Source organism: Aptenodytes forsteri, unplaced genomic scaffold (assembly GCF_000699145.1).
Source record: "Aptenodytes forsteri isolate BGI_AS27 unplaced genomic scaffold, ASM69914v1 Scaffold119, whole genome shotgun sequence".
NCBI classification, from domain to species: Eukaryota; Metazoa; Chordata; class Aves; order Sphenisciformes; family Spheniscidae; genus Aptenodytes; species Aptenodytes forsteri.
In genome coordinates, this window is record NW_008796165.1 from 10,797,503 (window position 1) to 10,815,953 (window position 18,451).

Genomic DNA, 18,451 nt, shown 5'->3' on the forward strand with positions numbered 1-18,451 from the left:
CAGGCTGCCCAGGGGAGTGGTTGAGTCCCCATCCCTGGAGGTATTTAAAAGACGAGTAGATGAGGCGCTTAGGGACATGGTTTAGTGGACATGGTGGTGTTGGGTTGACGGTTGGACTCGATGATCTTAGAGGTCTTTTCCAACCTTTATGATTCTATGATTCTATACTAAACATACAGAAGCCTACATTTTTTCAGAATGTTTTTTCTCTTTTCTATCATATCAGACTGCCATTGTGGCAGACATGATAGCAGTAGCCAATGATAAAGATTAAGAAAGGACACTCTCTAGAGAGTTAAATAACCTTTCCAAATAAACAATAAATGAGCACTGTGCCCCAAAATATCCATTTCAGAATCCCAAAATTATGGAAATACAACTAAAGAGAAAGCATTGTGGGGGACAGGGAAGGCAGTTAAAGGAGGAGAAAGCAAATGCAAGACTATCCAGGCTGTTCCCTATTAAGGGCATATTTTTTTCCCTGTTGCACAAATGTGAATGTCAGTCTCCAAACTTTAAAAACTCTTAAGTGTAACATCAATACCAGAAGTTCTGTGTGAGCAAACCACAAACTTTTTGCTGCTTCTCTCCCTTCTGTCCCGTCAAAAAAGCCAGGCTGAGCAATCGTACATCCCCAGTTTTGCCAGCCTGTGGGATTTTCTCTGTTGTTTCTAAATCAAGAATGGGATTATCAGTGTCCTGCATTGCCTAATTGCATCGTCCTTACTTTGCTTTATAGGAGGCTCCACATTATAGCAGTAATGCAGCTTTCTTTGGGGGTGACTTTAGCACACAGACATCGACGGAGACTACACAGATGGGATTATTTACTACTATGACAGTTGACATCTCTTAGCATTACACCAGGATGAGCCAAAGCCGTATGGATGTGACACAGTGCATCACCCCTAAATATTTGTCTCTTGTGCTGTGGAAAGCACCTTGCCTCAGTAGCGCCCCTGTGGGCTCAGAGAGCCCAGAGACACTGTCAGGGTCTGTCCATGACCTGTTGCTGATGTTATCCCGTGTATTTCAGATGTTGAGATTGTATGTGACTACCAGCAGGAATGAGATGACAACTGTAGATTGACGAAGCAGAGACAGGCTGGATGAGAGAGACTCTGAGAAGAGTGGGTCAAGGACGTGAAACTTTGGGACACAGAGAGACCCAAGCTGGAGAAAAAGCTAAAGGGATGGTGGCTGTAAAGAACCGGCAGAGGAGTTCATGCACCCCTGCTTCAAAAGCTTGGCATGGAAAGCACAATTCTGCTGCTTTCAAAAAAACATGTAAAAACTGATGTCAAAAGCTCCCCACATCCCTCTGTCACAGTCCTGTTTCAAGAAGGACAACTAAATACTCCTGTCCATCACTCCGGCAGCTCAGGGGCAGACATCTGGAAAGTGGATTTAAAGGTTTCAGTCTAAGCCTCAGTGAGTGAGTGACAGGGTTACTATAAGGATGATATAGTTATGTCAGATTTAGAGTATAGGGTGTCAAAGCTATGAAATGAAGGAGACTTGTTCTCATGTCCCCACCTCACTAGTTGCAGACAGGAGAGTGTGCAGGACACTGCAGGAAAAGCAATTTGGCTAAACCACATCTTTGCTTCTAAACGCATCCCCTTTTCCCTCTTTATTTTACAAAAAGAAATCCTATGTTTGTGAAACATTCAGAGAGAAGTGCCACAGGACAAGTCTCTCTTCTTTTTTATTTTCCCAAGAAAAGGCTTTAGTCTTAGGAAAGTAACTGTGGCCTCAGTGCAATTTGCAGAGCGCGTGGCAAGGCAGTAGGCTGCACACTGAAGAAAAAACCCTGAAATATTACCATATTGTTCTATGTATTACACTCTGTTCTGTAGGCTGAATGAAGCTGGTATTCTCTGGGCAAAAAAAGGTATGTCATTGCATACTTAAACACTACCCTAATGTCTATTTATTAGAAGACCCAACCGCAACTGCACTGGCAGCCCTAATCCTGACATTTCGTATCTTCTGAACATAGGCTGTAACCTCAGCAATGTTCTCTTAAACACTGCTTTTGTATGAATACTTTACACATGCTGTACACAACACATTCCAAATGAGCTTTTCATTACTAACTACTTGTATTATGTATCAGTGAGCTCAATGACATTGATCTTCTAATAATATAAATTAACTGGCAAAGATAATTTCATCTATCATCAGTAGGGTTTTATTTCTGGCATCATGTTAAATAGTTAATCTTTCAAAAGACTAAATCATGAGCTTTTTAAAATTCAAGGCAGAGCTTAAACTGCTGTAAAAATCTTCTTAATTAGGATTAAAACAGTTTGTGTGTTGTTGCTTTATATCTAAGTAGTATAATGTTTTGCTTAGGTTTCTTCTCGCAGAGCAATTTAAAAAAACAAACATGATATTGCTGCGGCAAAAACTGCGTAAGGCATGGAAGTCTCCTGCAACTTCCTTGACCAGATGCTACTGGACAAGTTGCTGCTTGGCAACCTCAAACTTTCCAATATCTTTTACCTCCAATTCCATACAATATATACTTCTGCTACCATTGATGCTACAAAGGCTCTGATTCTTATGGTTACTGCGTATCTGACAGAAGACAGTCACTGCTGTTAAGAGGAGTATATCGCATTATGGTGACTACAACTGTGCTGATCTGGAATTACGGACCTGGCAGAAATTCTTTAGGATTCCCCTGGGACATCTTCAGGACAATCCCAGCTAAGCGTGTGCTGCTCCCAGGAGCTCCCCAGCTCTCAGTGCCCTTCCTTTTCTCTATCTCAGGCTTGGGGAAGACAAGCTTCACTTTCCTGGGGTTCTCCGCAGCTTCCTGTTCCAGATTGTTTTCTTCACCTCAGCTTCCCATGACACAAAGGGCCCAATCCAAGACAATCCTAGCTTCTAGACTCTCAAAAGCCACGTGGTACTGCCGAGGAGTCTTAAGCAGCATCCAGAGGACTGGTGCAGTTGGGCCCAGGCTGGATGAGAAAACCCATATGGACACAGACACCAGTCTGTACCATAGACTGCTAAAGCCTTCTGCAAACTGTGGGCTGGTATTTCCAAGAAACAATTTTTTATCTGGCAGAAGGAAAACAAATCCTTTCTCACCACTTTCTGGACTCAGAGCTGTGAGTGTTTACGCACGTAAGGAGCATCTGTGTACTCAAGTAAGTGGTTCTGCAGAAGTATCCAGGACAAGGCTTTAAAATAAACCATGTCCCCATGCTACACTTTACACCTCAGTCATCTAATGAATTGCTCTGATATATGATAACCCTTTATCAAGCTTGTCAGATGCTTCATGTGTGCTTATACTGGTGAGATATTACTGCCTAGCCAGGAAATGCTTTTAAAGAAACATCCATGGAAAGATTCAATTTTGTTCTATCACATGACTATTTTACTTACCCCTGTCTTTTCATCAAAGATTTTGATTCCCCCAAAGGAGACTGTTAAGAAGATTTTTTGTTTATGTTCTCCTTTCGAACGAGCCGCAGCAACAATTCCCTATGGAAAAAAAGAACAGTTTGGCTGGTTTCATTCTCTTCTTGGTGCCACAGCAGAGCACAAAGATTTGCTTGTGGACGATTCACCACTTTTCTAGGAAAACTTAAGGGCCTTCCAGGAACAGTCCCCCTCTAACTTCTAGCTTCCTCCCTTTTTTCAAGGTACTACATCTCTTTACGCTACCCAGAGAGCATTTCAAATGTGCTCCCACTTCCAATGCCAGCACTAGCTAATCCTCCATGAAATTTGTTTTCATGGAAGCTGAAGGTCATTTCTAGCACACTTTTCCCAGCTATAAGCTGTTTTGTTTTCTTTTTTTAAAGAAAAAAAAAAACAAGCAGTGGAGGAAAAAAAACTTAGCTTATTTCATGGGCACACTCATCTGGAATAAGCAAAATCAAACTACATCTCTGCTGTAAAAAAACTGGTATAGAGGGTTAGCTTTTTTCATAACCTCAGGCTTTTACTTCTCAGGTGAACTTGCTGATACGTATTTCATGTACTATTCTTCCACAGCACAACTATAACAGTAACTTCTATTTCCACCTTCTCAGGAGCCTGCCCTGATGAATAACACTGTACTAAGATCAAACATAATCAATTGCACTAGTAAATAAAAAAAAACTATTTAGCCTTTATCTGGTGCTCTGCAATTTCGACATGTTTTAACAACCACTAACGTTTTAAGACCTTCATGAGGTCATTGTTCTCATTACACAGACGTGAAAATTAAAGAGAAAAAATGGAGTCACTTGTCAAAAGTCACCCCATAACTTTATGCCTGGCCTTAAAACTCATATTGCTAGACACTAGGTTTCCAGAGCCCGTAACTTCATGCTATGCTGCCTTACATACAAACATGAATTTCTAATGCTCCCTCCCCTTCATAATTTTAGTAATCTCACAACACTGTTTAGATCAATCTCGCCACTATGCAAACAGGTATCAGGCATCTGGGAGATGTGGAAATGGTAATCCATGGAGGAGAGAGACAAAAAGGCTTGTGCAGCAGAACAGTGACAATTCTTCCAAATTGCTTCTAGGAACTATGAAATGATGAGAAATATCCAGTATACAATTAAAACAGATAGGAATATTGTGGCAGATGTGATAAATCATCAGTGCACCTTTTAGAATAGTTTTTCCTTGTCATAAAATGTTCATAACTGATTCGTAAATTATCTACCAGATCTTTCTTTTAGATTGTTGAACCATAAGATGCATGTCACCCTTTGCTGTTTATTCATGAATAACCACCTATTCCTCCCAGTTCCTCAGGACTGGAACCCCGCTAGTTGGTAGTGTAAAAGATACTATTTAGCGATTTCTCCTCCTGAAAAAATTAGTAATGCGAAATCCATCAGCTCTCTTGGTAGAGTGCTGGGGAGAGGACTGGAAGGAAAAAAACGGGAAAAAGACTGAGGAGAGTTTACTCCCAGACCTAGCTTGTAACCCTACAATGCAGATGGGAAGTCAACAGCCAACACTGCACTCAAAAAACCCACAATCTATCCTTCCTCCTCAACAAATCCAGCTCTTCCCCATTTCCCAGGGCCACATAAAGGATGCTTCCTATAAAGCACTCTTACGCTCTTTGAGGGTTGTAAGAAAAGATTGAGCCCAGAGAGGTCTAGCATGCTCCAGAAAGTCCACCCTCCTACACCACTAATGCTTTCAGACTCTGCCTACTCTCTAAGTTTGCAGTCTACTCAAAACCTGCTTTTGTCACTGCTCCATTTCTTTCCCAAAACTCTGGGGACTCTTCTTTATCTTCTCACGCTTTGTCCTCTCAGTGCACTGCCTCCTGATATTGTAACCCATCAATCCTGCCATTACAGGTGCAAGACATTATCCTCCCAGTGAGGACACCAGTTCCCCCCTACATCTGGCTACCTACACCCCACAATGTCACTCACCCCTTCCTGCCTGTCCCGACAGGAGATGATGATCAAAGGCAGGGCTGTAGTTGATTAGCACTGTCATAAAAAATGTTCTGATATACCATTTTTCTTCATAGTGGTTTACCTCCCCTTTTGCATAATAAAATTATTCAATTTGCAGATGCGTTGTTTATAATTTGTGGACAAATTGCAGTGGTGTCAATCATGAATAACTACTGAACTCAGAGATAATGTATTAAAATTAAACTGGGATAAGCAATACCAACCAGGAGTTCATGTAAAATTGACTGATTTCAATACATAATTAACCAGAGTGTGACTCAGTGTCATGAAAGGAGAATGAGTAAAAGTTCAAGCTGAAATTCACTCCCTTTGACTCCACAATATTAAACATTAAAAGTTTCACTGCACCTTGAGCTTCATCATGGAGTCTTGGCATAACTTGTCTCCTCGTGCGGCAGAAACCTCATCTATCCCAATCAGTTTTGCTTTGTATCGGACACCGTCACCTTTAAACCTCTTTATTAAAGTGGCTTCACTGCGATCCTGACCTGAAAAGACATAAGGGAAACAAGGAAATTTGCATGAGTGCAAAGGCAAATGAACAAATAAATACTCGCAAATTAAGTGGCAAATTAGATCTAACTCCTACCTCAACACCTAAACATGCAAACATTTCAATAAAATTAGAAGAAAAGTACTAGTTCAATAAAACCTTTTGGCCTTACTACCTCAAATGAATTCACAGTGGAATTGTTGCCATACAAAATCTTCTGCACGAAATTTGCACACAAATTAGGTTTACAGAAATAAGAGATAAGCCTGAATCAGACCTCATGGATCTGAAAACTTCTGGTCTGTACGGGTTGTTTTAATACCAACACACTTGAGAATTCTTCATTTTGCAGACAAAACTCTAATAGAAACATGCTACTATTTCCTCGTATACCGACTTATCTAACCGCATCAGCAATATTTACACTATTACCATTTGAATGATGAAAAACCAAATGATGTTATTTGCCTATAGAATATTGCTGCTTTAAAACCTCCACAAAAAATACTGTCTCCTTGTTCTATTCTTTCTGCTTATAGACATATACAGAAAAAACATAACCAGCAATGTTGGCTCTCACAGGCTCACCCTGAGAAGCTTAAAAAATGACACAAGATGTTTCTTAATAAAAAAGCAATCGAGGATAAGATAGCACAGTACTGATAAGGCCAATGTAACATAAATTATAACGCTCAGACTAGCCTGAACCACACAACGATGACACTACAGCAATCCATGAAAGGGATAGTTTTGTCAGGAGGACTTTTTCTCTGAGTATCTGCAGAAGAGTGTACTCTGTGTCTTAGCTGGCAGAAATATGTTAGTTAGGGAATCAGTCTTCCTAAAATTGATTAAAGATATATTTTGCAGCTGTCTGTGGAATTTCTTGCTAGGATCTCAAAAAACCAGCAGTGAACTGTAAATAATTGCAACAAAAAAGTAACCAAACAAACAACTTCCAAGGCACAAAGAAGCAAACAATAATGTGAGATCTTAAAGAATCTGAAGTTTCTTGGACCCAACAGATTCCACCAGAAAACTTGCCTAAACATGAACAGATGTTGCTAAAATTTATACTATTACCACCTAGGAGCTGAGTCACAGATTTTGCCCCATCCTTCTAGCTATTGTAAAAAAATGAACAAAGAGCTAGAGCCTGCTATAAATGAACCATAAGTAAGAATCTAGTATTAGACACCTATATTTGAGAGTTTTGGCCCAAATTTTCTCCAAAGCTCATTCCTATTTGAAAAGTCAGATTAAAGCACGGAAAAAAAAAAAAAAATCTGCTTCTGCGCAGCTAGTTTTTGATAAGCATTAAGTACACAAGCTTTGGGGGGAAAAGCTATTTTGTTTTGCATTTCTATTAAAAGTACCTTTTTCAGCAGTCAACACTTGGGTCAACTTTGCTAGTGTTACACGCTCATCAAGTAGATGAATAAACTAGGTTCAAAACTATGGAATTGAAATTTTTACAACACCGTTATAGGAAAAACTAGAGAGCATACACAACCAATGAAGAGTACTTCCAAATGAAGATACTCATTTGGTTCTTCTTCCTCGAGAGTACAACACAGTCCATGCTGTGAACTAATGATAGACTAAATGTATGTTAAAAAATAGAGCTATTTGAAGCATATTGAGATCTTCAAGTGTGTTTGAGCACACAAATACTATTTCTTTCAATGAAAAGTATCAGCTCAGACCAATGTTCTAATGCCTCATTTATAGCCCCTTAAAAATAAGGCAGCTGACTAAGTGTTGCTGTGATAGTTCAGTGGCCACCCGACTGTTTCCCTTGATTCATTTTCACTCCTGCTCCCTCAAAAAGAATTAAACAGAGGGTTGAAACTTCATGCTTTTACATTATATTAAAAAAACCCCAAACCCTAATGATACACAAATGATAAATCAGAAACTCGAAGTAATGCTAATATCATTCCCCAGGGAAATGCCAAGGCAGATGTTGGCACCGTCAGCTAAAAACAATGAAAAAAAATTTTCCACTTTCAGCTCCAGAGTGGGGCAGGAGGGAGAACATCTGGAGAAGCAACAAAGTCCAATGATAACAGTGGACTTTTCCATATGTCTTTTATACTTGCAAATATATCCTGTTGATTTGCAGTAAATAAAATCCAATTCCAACAGCTTTCTTGCCAACAATTTTCAACCTTATGTCTTCGTAACAGCCGAAGGCAGCTGTTAGCTAATAGCATGAGCATGTAAGTGTTCAAGAGTGTTTCCTGGATCCAAGTCATGATAGTGACCTTGCATCCATCAGTTATTTGAACATTTATACTTATTCCAACTTCTGATCTGTTTTGCTGCACGTAACTAAATCCCTGACATTAAGAGCCCATTCAAACACAACTTACGGCTATGTCTGCTTACGTACAAGTCCCATGTCAATTATGACCCAAATTAAGTAGGATAAAGTGCTTTTGGGATAAATGACTGGGAAAAATCATCAACCTGAAAATTATGTAGATATTTTAAACTGCAGTGGAAACTGCAAATTACTAGAGACTACAAATTCATCCGTAAAACCCTAGAGCATATGTCCCATGAAAAAGCATAGAGAATGCACACACACACTGCCCTATATTATAAATCAGCCATCTGCAACAGTCACCATTTCTCAGCATACATCCAGATCTCCCCCAATCTATACTTGTACTGTATTTCCAAATTTTGGTGCTGTAATCAGCACTGACAAACTTTCTACCTGCTTGGAAAATTACCATATGACAAACATTGTCAGTATGGTCAATTTTATAGCACTCATGAGGTGCGAGATTTATGCAGGGTGATACTTCATTTGCACACTGGACACTTACAAGGCAGATAGTCCAGACTCTTTAAAATTTTCTGAACTTCAAGACCAATGAGTATTTTCCAATTCTTTGCTCTAAAATGCTTTCATAAATATATTTTCATAAGCAAAGAAATATCCTAAGCATTTGTTTGCAACTCGACACAAGCACTTCACAATCCAAAATGTAACCAGATATCAACAAAACTAAAACCGATTTGATTCCCATGTCCCAAACTGAGAAAAAATGCAAAAGCTAAAAACCCACTAACAACAACGTCGCACAAATTCAATTTAGAAAGGTGATCACTTTTAATTAGAAAATGTGCCACTGTTGACACAGGCAAAGAAATGTTTTGTTTGCAGCATATAGATTTATAATCCTCAGAGGCCCTTAAAATGTAAATGTAAGAGTAATTATTTTATCTGCTTCTATAGATGTCACCGTTCACCTTTAAGCCATGTGTGTTCCAGCTGGAGCCACTGCTCCTGCGTAAGTGGGAAAACATGACCTTTGCTGCTGAGCTGTGACATTGCACTTGGACTTCCACAGTCTTTTAAGAGAACAATAAATCCCTGGAGCTGGGTGATGCAATGTGCTTCTGAGCTTGCATCTAAAGTAGAGAGAGGCTTATCATCATGACCAGTATTACGGTATTTTATCCATCTCACTAAATATACCATAAAAGTAATAAACAAGGTTTTTAACACAGTCAATCATTTTTATTCAAGGCAACATACCTTAATTAAACTCAGATTCTGTAAAGCGAGCTAGAGACAGACCTGAACCCAAAACCCCAGTAGTCAACCCAAGTACCTCAAGCGCATTCAATCCCAAGACGTGACTGGTAAACAGTCCAAGAGGAGCATAAGCTACTGTGGAAGATTCAGGTCAGAGCAGCCCGAGTTGAGTGCCAGAGGCAGGTGTTCCCCGGACCATATCCATCAGCAGTGGTCACTGGAGCCGCTCGGGGGACATTACCATCACAGCAGCCCACCAGCTGCCATTCAATCCTGACTTTGACATCAAGAGGGAGAGCTAGCTGTGTTCACATTAGGTTACCTGGCTCCAAGTAATGCTCTTAACTTTGCAGACTGAAGCTCACGCAAGGTTTTCTTCCCAGACACTGCGTATTTTGGCGAGTGTCTAAAGAAGACTTATCCTCACTCTTGGTACAAGTCAAGGATTGCACTTGGTTTTGGCTCTTAGCCCAACAGAGCACCAAGCTACCGTTGTATTAAGATGCTAACGTTTAGAGCAAACGCTGTTCATTTTCCCAGCGGATATGTAAGTAAGCGTATTTCATAAATAGAAAAAGAAAATAAACCAAAGCATCATTGCAATGAGCAGACTGTTGCTTTTTCTGAATGCTCTTACAACATACTATGCATTCTTCACAGCACCCGCTAATTTAAACCAACAGCCCTGGAAATGGCTATATCCTTTATTTAAATGTGTGAAGCCCTCAAGGCATAATCTGAATTTCTTGATTTTACGACTGTAAAATATATAATGATATTATCACCAAAGTCAATAACATGCTCCTGGCAATCAATTCGCTGAAGAACAACACACCACTGTCTTTTTTTTTTTTCTTTCTTTTCTAACTAATAAACTGTCAAAGTTGTATCCATCACACATTCAAATTATAAACCTGAAATAACACCTCCTTGTCTTTTGCAGGGCTGAAAAACAATCACATACGCACTTATAAACAGCCTACATCTTCATGGGGACAATTAGCATTTTTATAGCACCAACGCAGTGGAAAATACAAAACGCTGCAGTGCAGAATGACCTCTAAGACGCTGCACACACTGAAGGCTAGTGAATTAATTACTAAGTGAAAGATATTTCCTATTAGCTGTGCATATATATGTCCCTATATCCACACACATACACATCCGTAATTTTATGTATTTGCACATATGCATACACACATGGTGCACAGCTTCATTTGGTATCAATTATCTAAAGAAAATTCACGGTAATTTTAATCAACTACAGATTTCCCGGGGCAGGGGGGGGGAGGATATAAGCAGGTGTAAAAGAGAAAATACTCATACATAATTATATGTACCTTCCAGTACAGCAGCAACTAAACAGCAATTCAGGAAGGGATCATGAAAAGCTCAAACAGATTATTCTCCTTGATGGCACATTTTTCTCAACGGCTTCACACAACCCCAAGTCCGATGCAGAGGGCTCGAAACTATCCGTCACACAGAGACGGATCTTGATACCAAGACTGCAGCACCTCGGGAATGCAATTCTTTCTTCATAGGCATAAAAAAGTTCAGTGCAGAATGTTTATTTTGGATTTTAAAACTAAAAGCGCCCCACAAATTCCCAGATCCTCCTGCTATCTGTTGATCTAATTTTTGAACTTTTTTGCTAGAGGTAGAAAACTTAGAGGTACTAGGTCGTGTATTTGTCACTGTCTTTGGGAGCACGACTGCCCAAACCCGCTGTGCTGCACCTCGAGATCTGACAGAGAAAAATAAACTCCTTTTCCTTTTTTAACATAACACTTTAGAAAACAAAATACGTCATATCTAGCAGTATATGTGCACACAATTTAACTTCTGGTGTTATCACTAGCATTCTCTTCCTGTAACAATATTTCTCAAATGAGTGTCTTAAAATTAGCCTTTTTTTTTTTTTTTTAACAAGAGTTACTTAAGGGTTTAATTTCAAAATCTGTAATTTATCTCAAGTGACCAAAGTACATTCGTGGCAAGATCTGCTTGCAACATCAATCACTGCTATCTTTTAAATGAAGAAGTACTTCGAGTTTCACACTTTATTTCATCAATGAAGGCTAGTTCCTAGCAACTGAAAAAAACCTACTGATGCAGTGAAATGCAAACTGTTTTGCGGGATGGATTACAACCTTAAAAAGCATGTTAAATTTTTAAAGGGAATAAGTACCTCTTGTCTATATAGGATCCTAGCCAAAACTCCTGGTTACAGTATATGCATGAAACTTGAATGCAAGGGATGAAAACTTCTCCTTTCATCAGCTGATAGGGAAACTCCTAAAAAGTCTGCAAGATGTGTTCTGGAGTGCTTTTAGCTTACCCAGCTAGAGCTAACTTGCTGTAGGGTCAACAAGTGAACCCTGTTGAGGTCTACTGTATTAACAAAGTGATATTGCCAAGGTACAAGTACATAAAACCTCAGCAAACTATCTTTTAAACCTCCTCCTACCAAGAACCTACCTCTTCCTATGAGCTGCCTTTGCCCAAGAGTGCCATCAGGAAGCATGTGAGCCTCCCAGCTCAAGGAACTAGAGGGAGAACCTCCCTCCCATCCTGCTGGTGCTTCGGTCCTCTTGGTGCTTCTGCTCAGAAAAAGGTAAAATGCCCCATTTTGACAGCAACGCAAACATTTGTCTTGAGTGCAAAGACTGAGAATATTTCTATGGAACATGATAAACCATTTAAAGAGGGAAACAGAAACCACTCTGAAGGCTCAATGAACTTCTATTAAGGTTAAATTTAAAAACATTACCTACAATTTTAAACACAGATAAGGGCTCTCCAGGAAAACTCAATCATCATTCAGGCTATCATCTCAGCAGTACTTCCCGATTGTTCAGCACTGCTATTCACAGTAACCTCCAACTGAGAGATTTTATGGCTTCTAGCATTATTAGCCTGTGAATTACTGTACTCGAAGACACCTACACATCCCCACTCTTAGAATCAAGTTTCCTGTGTAAGTAAGATGTTCCCATATTATTTGCTGCCTTTGATCAGAGCTTTATGAGCAGAGATGTCATTCACAAGGTAACAGCAATTGCACTTGCCAAGTTTTTATCTTAACACTTTGTACTCTACACAAGCTAATAAAAAACAAGATGTACATTTTACTGTCTCCAAAGCAAAATGGTCGTGTGGACTAGATTAAATTATTTCTTTATACTACAAAGAAGGATGTCTGAGTACGTCAAGAGAAGAATTCAATTATTTACAGAGAAGGCCTCAGTATAAAATAATGTTTGATTAAAATTTTGGACAAATCTCAGTGGTGGAGAGTCTAGGGTGAGCACATGGGAGATGGCAGTGATTGAGCACATACACTCCACAGACAGATGACAAAGCACTCGTTTTAGTTTTAACCAGAAGGCTCACTGATCAATTTTATTTTGTTAGATGGTCTTTGAGATGACAGTATATGGGGACATCCTCAGACACAGAAATGACCAAAAGCTGAATGTAATTAAACTTCCTTTCAGCCTCTGTACCACGCAAGTCTTCATAAATCTTTGAAAGCCATTTTGTAAGGTGCCTTTTACAGGCTGGATGCAGAAGCAGCTAAAATCCCAAATTCTACACTGATTTAAATTGAAATAAGACACTGCAATAAAACTTCATTTTGGGGTACTAGCCTTGTTCAGCAAGCCCCAGGGAACAACCAAAAGTGAAACAAGGAAAACTTGGTGGTCTATTTTCTGCTGTTAGAGATTAAGAATAAAAATGATGTTCTCTGGACAACTAGAGGGGAAGGGAGAGGACAAGTATCTGTGGATTCTCCTCTTTAAAAGACAGAAGATAGTTTAGCAAGTTTTGTTCACCTTATGTTTCAAAGCTGCAGTAAATGTTTAAATCAAGCAGACATCGAAATGTCAAGTAAATAAAGCCCATGGGAAAACAGGATCATCAACCAGTTCATCCCTTACCTACTTGCCTGGATGTCAGTATGAAATTGGTTGCTTCTGAGAGAAAATCAACTAAGAAAAGGTAACTGTTTTTACAGTGATCCTGTACGTGCGCTGCATTTGGACAGGGCATGGTAAAAGCCTAGACACTTTGACAACCAAGGGACCCATTACAGCTGTACTAATATGCCCAAGCAAAACAGCCCTAATGGGGCAGCCAGTAGATACCATCTACTGCCAAAGATCTCCATAAAGGGCTTCCAAAGCAGCAAGGAGAGGCCGGTCCAAATGGCGCTGCTAAGTTACCCCAGAATGTGTCATTTCCCAACCAAATCTGAACTTGCTGGGGAAAAGGAAAGTAAATTAGAATTGCCTTTCTTTCCAAGCTCCACTGTAGCACTGAGAAGCACCTTAAAGCAGCTGAAAAACTAGCCTACACTAGGAAAACCGATCATTTAAAGATGAGCATCCAAATAATTATTTTGGTATGTGAGCACGCAACAAGATTTGCAGAGTTGCTGAATTCCCCTGACTCTCTCTAATCCTACAAGAACTAAAAGTGTTCAGAACTTATGGAAAAAAAATCAAGCTGCTTTTATGTGTCTACCTATATCTGGCTTTAAGTAGGTAATTTTCAGGAACAATTTTAATTAGACTTTAACTAATGCAGGACACAGACATGCATGCACTTACACATAGAGCCCCAAAGTCATGTTGAGACACAAAAATTCACAATTTACACTTCAAAGCCTACAAATATATTCTGTTGATGAGTCTATCAAAGAGTTTAGTTTTTGTTATGTATAAAGAAAGAGAAAGGGTGGAGAATCAGTTCACTTCATACAAATGCCAAATTCTTGTGCTGCCCTAAGATAAATGTTAATTCTCCAGGACTATAAAAAAGCAAGTTAAGAAAAGGATATGCTCTGATTAACATGCCCAAATTTCTCACATGTTCAATAAGAGAAGAATCTTTCAATTCAAGATAACTAATTACAGGCACTAAAGTCCCCAAAGAAAAGAGCAATAGCCCATAACAACTAAAGCAGGAGGACAAAGCCATTCATTGATTTACACTTTACCCTCTCTTGTCAACACTCCGGTCTTCTACTGCACCAGTGCTGCATGCACACACTGAACTGGGACCGTGCACCACACTGGATTAAATCATGGCCATGTGCCAGGGCCACATCAGGGCTCCAACACTTCTCCTTGAGTCATCCTCTTTGTCAATGTAGAACTTTTATTATGTTGAAGACTCATGCCTGTACTAGTTAAAACAGTTACAAAACTGATGCAGTAGATCACAACAGGCTGCATCATGCATCATGCTGTGACGGCAACTGGGTCACTGATGTGACAGTGCAGCTGCAGAACCATCCTGCACCTTTCTTCCTATGGAATTATTGGTACTGACAATTATGTCTGGATTTATTAGTTGTTCTGACGATACTGGTATAAAATGCAGTTCTGGAATGTACAGACCCGTAAGTTTCTGGCTTAAAAAGCTATCTCCAAGGTCATGGAATTAGAGGCAGCACGCGGCCTCGGAAGGGAATTATGTACCCACCTCACAAAGCCTATCCTCACGCAGAAAAAGGAAAATGACATGTTAGAAAAGCACAGTAAATAGATTTGTAGAAATTATCCTATGATCACGTTAATTCAATAACAAAAGCAGCTGCTCTTTATTTTCCACGGGCAAACGGAAATACCAGTATTCACCACATGGCAGTCAAAAAAACCCAAACTGCTATTTCCCTGCTGAAATTGTTCACATTTTGCGATCCAATGTTTCAGGAAGAAAATTATTTTCATTTTGGCCTCCCACTGCCTCTGCAACATCAGAGAATGTCTCTCCCTGTTGGAAAAACAATAGGAGGCAAAGAGAAAAGCAGCTTTTTTCCTGAGACTTTGGGCTAAAAAATGCCATCAATTTCAAAATTACAACAGTTGCAAAGTGCTTCTTTCAATCTGGTCCTTTCATTTTTGCCTCCTGCTGCCACTCTGACAACAGGAACGGCAGCAGGAGGCAGAAATGAAAAGACTACTGCCGGCAATCTCCCTTGGGCAAAGCATTAATAAGAAGTGAAAACACCCCTGTGCCATAACAAATTCCAGAGGTAAGAAACTGGGGTTTGCGCATCTCTCGTGTGTGTAGTGTCATGGAGGATCAGCCCATCAGGATAAGTCTTCTGTTTCTGGAACTACATTGGTCAGGCATAGAATCATAGAATAGTTTGGGTTGGAAGGGACCTCTAAAGGTCATCTAGTCCAACCCCCCTGCCATGGGCAGGGACATCTTCAACTAGATCAGGTTGCTCAGAGCCCCGTCCAACCTGACCTTGAATGTTTCCAGGGACGGGGCATCCACCACCTCTCTGGGCAACCTGTGCCAGTGTTTCACCACCCTCAGCGTAAAAAATTTCTTCCTCATATCTAGTCTAAATCTACCCCCCTTTAGTTTAAAGCCACTCCCCCTTGTCCTGTTGCAACAGGCCCTGCTAAAAAGTTTGCCGCCATCCTTTTTATAAGCCCCCTTTAAGTACTGATAGACTGCATCAAGGAGCCAAAGTGTTTGGGCTGGTACTCAGGGAACCAAGACTGAAACAGAATATTGTTAGAAAAGTAATAAAATACAACAAAAACAAACCAACAAAACCCACCAGATAACTCTACTGCAAGTAAGAGGAAAGGAAATTACTCAAGTGGGAAAAGTTGGGGCAATTTTTCAAGACATTGGGTAAATGGGTTGAGTTGTAAGGGCACAAGGACCCAACTGCTCGCCAAGCTAACCTAGAATGTTTGAATCCGAAGAGTCTGTTGGTATGTGAGGGGAAGCAGGAGAAAAGATCAAAGCCAAGTGCTTAGTGCTACCAAAATTTTTACAAATTTTAACAAATTTGCTGAGCCACCTAAAAACCAGTCCAGTATTTCAGAGCTATTCACCTGAAGAATGGCAGGAAGGTATAGTGCAACCAGAAAGAAATTGCTAACAATCCTCCTTCCAAACACCCTGCAAGCCAGAGAGAAGCTCTTGAAAAGGGTGACTAAAACTAGCCCAGCCAAATAATCACCTCTGTCTTGTGCCCTTTGGTGAAGCTTCCAAAGAACCCGAGTTGCCCAACTGCAAATCAGTGTCCTCCAAACATGATTTATTTAAAAATTATGCCTTCATTACCTGAAAGGAGAAGCTCAGTCCCCAGCTGAACAGTACCTGAAGGTGCCTCTGCTTACAGCCCCCAAGGCGGTCTCTGATAGCTGGGTACTGCAAGGATGACCAAATTGTATCCTTTTTGGAAGAAGTATGGGTGTTGAAGGAATGGTTTAAGCTAGTTCTAGGAAGTTTTAAGCAGCTGGAGTAAATCAAGATAGAGGGTAGGAGCTGTGTCTCGGTCTAGCCCTGCTTAAGGCTTGAAAGGGAACATATTATTTGCCAAGATTATACATGTGGTTTTACTACCTTTGTGGTAACAAGAGTTCATTACAAGAGAGCAAAATCATATTCCTCTGAAGACCTTGGGAAAAAAGTGTGAACAAAGTTGATTTCATCTACAGTTCTTTAAAAACAGAGAAAACAACTGGGAAGCAAATAAAGAAGCTAATGAAATTGAGTAAGATAATTATTTTTCATTCCATGAATTAAATAAGAGAGAGGAAGGTTTTCTTCACTATCACTGGGCCAAGATGAAGTTACCTTTCTCCCATTAAAAATAAAAACCAGTGGTACTTCACAAATAAAAGTGCTACTATTTCTTGTGCTAGACTTGAACAACAAAAATTTATGAAGCTTGAAAACTATACTCTGTGCAAAGTGCACCTAAACTGTTTCATCACCTGTGTTTCTTAAAATAATAAAGGAAGATGATTTCCCCAAAAATTCCGTATGAACTCAAAAGGAGGAGAAGACTTTTATTCTTAGGTCATGGTTCTCTATTGATTTAACCTGTACAAAATCCTTGTCTTATTAACTTTAAGGACATGCAGATAAAATCAGTCCACTGAAATCAACACAAGCATAAAGAACAGCCTCAAGGGAAAAAAACAGATTCTATTTATACCATGAAAATATTACCAGACTTTTAAAACATTATTATTATTCCTCTTGCAGTTGCGCTTATCTTCTGAAGAGCGTAAGACCTGTCTACTTTGTGTAATACTCTAGTTATTTTGGTGGCTGGACCATCACAAGCTTTTCTGGCTATTTCTACTTCTAACAGTATTTTGCGAGACCACGCTGAAAACATTTATCAAACGATGCCTCCTTTGGACTGCAACCCAATGCCCTCTCAATAACTTGCCTATAACTTATAACTTTACAAACAAAATTGTCTGTGTCTAATCTTCATGAAGAAAAAAGCAACAATCTAATAATTTAATGTCGGACTTTTAAAACATTATTATTATTCCTCTTGCAGTTGCGCTTATCTTCTGAAGAGCGTAAGACCTGTCTACTTTGTGTAATACTCTAGTTATTTGGTGGCTGGTACCATCACAAGCTTTTCTGGCTATTTCTACTTCTAACAGTATTTTGCGAGACCACGCTGAAAACATTTATCAAACGATGCATGAATCCTCCTTTGGACTGCAACCCAATGCCCTCTCAATAACTTGCCTATAACTTATTCATTTACAAACAAAATTGTCTGTGTCTAATCTTCATGAAGAAAAAAGCAACAATCTAATAATTTAATGTCGGTATGCAGCTTAGTGTATTATAAGATAGGGCATTGCTATGCCAGGTTAGTATGCTATTAGCTGGCGGACTCTCAAGCATCTGTCATGCAAAGTAGGTCAATTTCTGGCCATATAATTCTGATTATGTCAAAATATTTATTCATGAGTTTCCTAATTCAACATACTTCAAATAAGTCATATTTATGTAAAAAAAATACATCTAAATTATGGTTGCTAACAACTGGGTTATCGCAGCTTCAAACACCCTGGTAATCCAGAGACGTGGATAACGTTTTTCCCTTACAATGTACTATGTAGTAACAGAATTGTTTTTATT

The 18,451-nt window shown here is 39.5% G+C and overlaps 1 protein-coding gene across 1 annotated transcript in view; it reads right to left on the minus strand.

The window, feature by feature from the left end:
• Positions 1-18,451, minus strand: part of DAB1 (DAB1, reelin adaptor protein) — a 255,992-nt gene that overhangs the window by 62,665 nt on the left and 174,876 nt on the right. The window contains exons 4-5 of the mRNA XM_019474146.1: positions 5,817-5,956; positions 3,406-3,504 (exon numbers count right to left, since the gene is read on the minus strand). Of these exons, the coding sequence (XP_019329691.1) occupies positions 3,406-3,504; positions 5,817-5,956 (239 nt within the window). The remainder of the gene's footprint in view (positions 1-3,405; positions 3,505-5,816; positions 5,957-18,451) is intronic.